This window comes from Aspergillus japonicus, assembly GCF_003184785.1.
Source record: "Aspergillus japonicus CBS 114.51 unplaced genomic scaffold BO86scaffold_97, whole genome shotgun sequence".
NCBI classification, from domain to species: Eukaryota; Fungi; Ascomycota; class Eurotiomycetes; order Eurotiales; family Aspergillaceae; genus Aspergillus; species Aspergillus japonicus.
The window spans coordinates 1-4,192 of record NW_020291734.1 but is presented as its reverse complement, the minus strand read 5'-3'; the positions used below and the strand labels follow the sequence as shown (position 1 = coordinate 4,192).

At 54.9% G+C, this 4,192-nt stretch overlaps 1 protein-coding gene across 1 annotated transcript; it reads left to right on the top strand.

Annotated features, from left to right (window-relative positions):
- Positions 1 to 1,592: 1,592 nt before the first annotated feature.
- On the top strand, positions 1,593 to 3,428 carry BO86DRAFT_372593 (alpha/beta-hydrolase; the record flags this gene model as incomplete). The annotated part of the gene is made up of 4 exons (XM_025670353.1): positions 1,593 to 1,707; positions 1,779 to 2,064; positions 2,179 to 2,405; positions 2,467 to 3,428. The coding sequence occupies 4 exons, from the start codon at positions 1,593 to 1,595 to the stop codon at positions 3,363 to 3,365; spliced, it is 1,527 nt and encodes a 508-aa protein (XP_025522392.1). The 3' UTR covers positions 3,366 to 3,428.
- Positions 3,429 to 4,192: the final 764 nt, after the last annotated feature.

Genomic DNA, 4,192 nt, shown 5'->3' with positions numbered 1-4,192 from the left:
CACACCATGCGGCACGGCACGGGTCTCCCGGTCTTGACGTCGAAGTAGGACCACCAAGAGAGATAGGAATGATAATTGCGATTGTGCAGTCAGTGAAAAAAAAAAAAAAAAAAAAAAAAAAAAAAAAAAAAAAAAAAAAAAAAGAAAACCAAAAGAGCCCCCTACGACGCCTGTTGTAGCTCATACCCGCCAACTAGCCACACCAGCGGAGACATAATCCCCCCTCTCGGAGCAATACACAGCCCGCAGGAAGACCTCAAATCCATCCATCCAAAAGCACCGAGATCGGAGAATTGCTAATTGCTGATTGATATGATTGATATGATCGATATGGTCCGAAGCCATGGGCAGCCATGGGCAGAGTTGCCGACTAACTCTGCCGCACCCGGAGGCTTACTGCCTACAATTGGGTAATTCCCGCCGCCGATCTTGGGGTCCAGGCACCCTGCTACCCCAATTCTTTGATTGATCCTTTTCTCTTCGTCAAGGGCTTCTGGCCAGCCCCCAACGTTGGAGTTATATAAGCGGAGCACACAATTCCCGCGGTGCAGGAAATTCTAAAAGTCCGAGGGCTTCCCTGCGGCGATCGCGTAGATTTTATACCGCACTTTGGCAGGGTCTCAGTGGTAGCAAAGGATGACGAATCGTCTCCGTTTATTTCTGCTTTAGTCAATTCTTGCCCCACTTGAGGCCGATTACCAACGCAAGACTAATGACCCTGAAAACCTAATTGTTCAGGATGCTTTTGTTGAGGGCAATGAGGGCTGCTGACGGCTGGGGTTATGAGTTTCATGCTGCCAGGTGCAAGCTGTCACATTGGGATAGATGTAGCAGAAAGCATCGAACTCATGACGCTAATGGCTGCCGTTCATGCTCTGATGCAGTCAGGCACTCACTGCCCGCAAGAAAGGACTTCATGCAGGGGAATTGGGACAAGGTCTGCATTGAGTTCAATGATCTGCGCTTATTGACCGGCTCGCATCTCTTGGCTACGCAATTCGAATCCGGCGTCCAATAGTCGACGCAACGGAGTTTATATCTGCTACGACTAACTCCGATGTAATCCTACCGAATCCCTTTCCGAGACTGCAGCCACGTCTAAGCCACTCCATATTGCCGACGGGCTACCCACAAACGCTGGCGACGAATCCAGTCGATATGTCGTGTGCGACTGCTCGCTCTCTGATATATTGCTAGGAACGCCGCAAATCCACCCACCGCGAGTCCAGCCAATCCAACAAGGCGCCTATAGAGTGGCATGGAGACGAACCCACTCGATTGACGAAATTCAGGCCATCGTGAGATTTGACCTCGCGCAATCTGATCTCGCGCCAAACGAGCCGAGTGGGCGAGCCGAGTGGGCGCGCTTACCCCCTAGCTATCCCACTTGGCACAAAAGCGTCCAGCTTGCTGGATACAAGATCGACCTGGTCCCCGTCGGCGCTGTCACAAGGGTGTCATTTCCGTATTTCCAGGAGAAGCTTTTGCAAGTCGCTGGTCCAAAGATGTTGCTTCCGTCTTCCCCTGCCACGGGAATTGCCACTGCTCTTCTGCTTCTCAATGCCGTGCATGCCATCCAACCTGGCTCGTCCATGCAAAAGGCCCGAGCCTACGACCGGTTTTCCAGCCGTCCTGCAAGAAATCATGCTCCCAGGGTTCAGTCGAGCAACACTTCTACCTACCGGTTCTGGAATGACAAGACCAAGCGTATGCATTCTACCCCACTCTCACATGAACCTTGTTTGCGACTGACGTGCTCTGCTGTTGCACCCGGATAGCCCACTTGGTAGAAAGCTTACCAGATGTTCAATTCGACCTGGGAGAGATGTACTCGGGCTCGATTTCCATCAGCTCGCACCAGAATGAATCTCGGTCTCTCTTCTACATCTTCCAGCCCAAGATCGGCGAACCGTCAGACGACTTAACCATCTACCTCAATGGCGGACCAGGGTGTTCCTCCGAGCAAGCCTTTTTCCAGGAGAATGGACGCTTCACCTGGCAGCCTGGCACCTACGCGCCGGTCATCAATCAGTATTCATGGGTGAACCTGACCAACATGCTATGGTACGTTGTCGCCAATATTATGAGATTCAAGTGACGCCGCCTGCAGTGAGCAGGTTGGTTTCTTAGGCCTCATCTCCGCAAACAAACAGAGCTTGATTTTAACAGCAGACGCAGGGTCGACCAGCCGGTGGGAACTGGCTACTCCGTGGGCACACCTACCGCGACCAACGAAGCAGAAGTGGCCGCGGACTTTCTCGAGTTTTTCACGAAGTTCCAGGACCTGTACGGCATCAAGAACTTCCGCATCTTCGTGAGTGGCGAGAGCTACGCGGGGCGGTATGTTCCCTACATCTCCTCGGCGATGCTAGACAAGAACGATACCACCCACTTCAACCTCAGCGGTAGGCCCGATCACCACCTCCATCAGCCAGCACTCGGTAACTAACCCCCTACCCTCACCAGGAGCCCTCCTGTACGACGCCTGCATCGGCCAATGGGACTGGGTCCAAGCCGAACTCCCCGCGTACCCCTTCGTACAGCAGCACGCCTCGCTGTTCAACTTCAACGAGACCTTCATGACCTCGCTCGCGACCACCTACGAAGAATGCGGCTACCAGGCCTACTTCGACGAGTACTACACCTTCCCGGCCTCCGGCCCCCAACCGCCGCGATACATGAACTACTCCGACGTGGCATGCGACATCTACAACGCGATCTACTACGAAGCCTTCACGCCGAACCCATGCTTCAACCCGTACCGCATCATCGACGAGTGTCCCCTGCTGTGGGACGTGCTGGGCTTCCCGACCGATCTCGCCTACGAGCCCGCGCCGACCACCTACTTCAACCGGTCGGACGTGAAACGCGCGCTCCACGCGCCCCCGAACGTCGAATGGGAGCTGTGCAGCACCGACCCCGTCTTCGTCGGCGGCGACGCCGTCTCCGGGCCCGAGCAGCAAGGGGATGACTCGCCCAACCCGACCGAGGGCGTGCTGCCGCGCGTCATCGAGGCCACCAACCGCGTGCTCATCGCCAACGGCGACTGGGACTACCTGATCATCACCAACGGCACCCTCCTGGCCATCCAGAATATGACCTGGCACGGCCAGCTGGGGTTCGCCGCCGCCCCCGCCACCCCCATTGACATCCGCATGCCCGACCTCCAGTGGGCGGGCGTCTTCGATGCCCAGGACGGCTACGGCGATCTGGACGGCCCGCAGGGCGTCATGGGCGTGCAGCACTACGAGCGCGGCCTGATGTGGGCGGAGACCTTCCAGGCCGGCCATAAGCAGGCCCAGGATCAGGGCCGCGTCTCGTATCGGCATTTGCAGTGGTTGTTGGGCGAGGTTGACAGTCTTTGATCTTTCGGCTGGAGACCTTGTTGCTGTGGGGCTTAGTTTCTCAGATGGGTGGGAGAGAGGATTAGGCTTTGTTTCTAATTGTGCTGTGAGGGTTGGTGGACGAGCTGTGTAGTTGGTTTGGCGTGGCGCATGTATGAATAGCGTATTTGCTTCGAAATGTATGATAATCTGAATTCTGGATAGAAGATATGAAGCGAGTTTCCAGTCCACGGTCGGCTTGATCCGAAGCAGTGTCCGGGGGCTGATTTTTTTCGAGAGTTGCTTCTTTGCTGTCATGCCAGCACCACGCGGAGCGAAGGATTTATCTCAAAGGTTGGGTGGGAAGAGTCAGCGCGCCACCAGTCAGTGTACCGGGGTCGTGTTTCCAGTACTGATGCCGATCTCTACGCTGTTTGTGAGTCGATGATCAGCGTCTTGCCGATCAAGACAAGTTTTACTGAGGAACGAGCAACTTGCGACTAGGGTGATGGAGCAGAGCAGCAGACTACCCACCAGAATCCCCAACCGAATTATATGGTAGAAGGCAAGCAAAAGCAAAAACATACAACAGAAGGGATTCGCTGGTGGTCACCCACCCAACTACTAACCTCCCGGCGTGTGGCTTAAGTACGGCTGAGCGGACGGGAAGCCCTGTTTTCCACACCCTGTGGTCGTATGTGCTTGCTTGAAGGATCAAGCTGTATATATGTTTACCGTAGATGCGGCTAGCAACGCAGTCACTTACCATTTTAACAAGAATTGAGTGCTGCACTAACTTACATGGCTTGTGCCATGGCAAGCTTCTTGTCGCTGTGGCTGGTTGTCGGTCCTGTTTGCCCCCGGGCGCC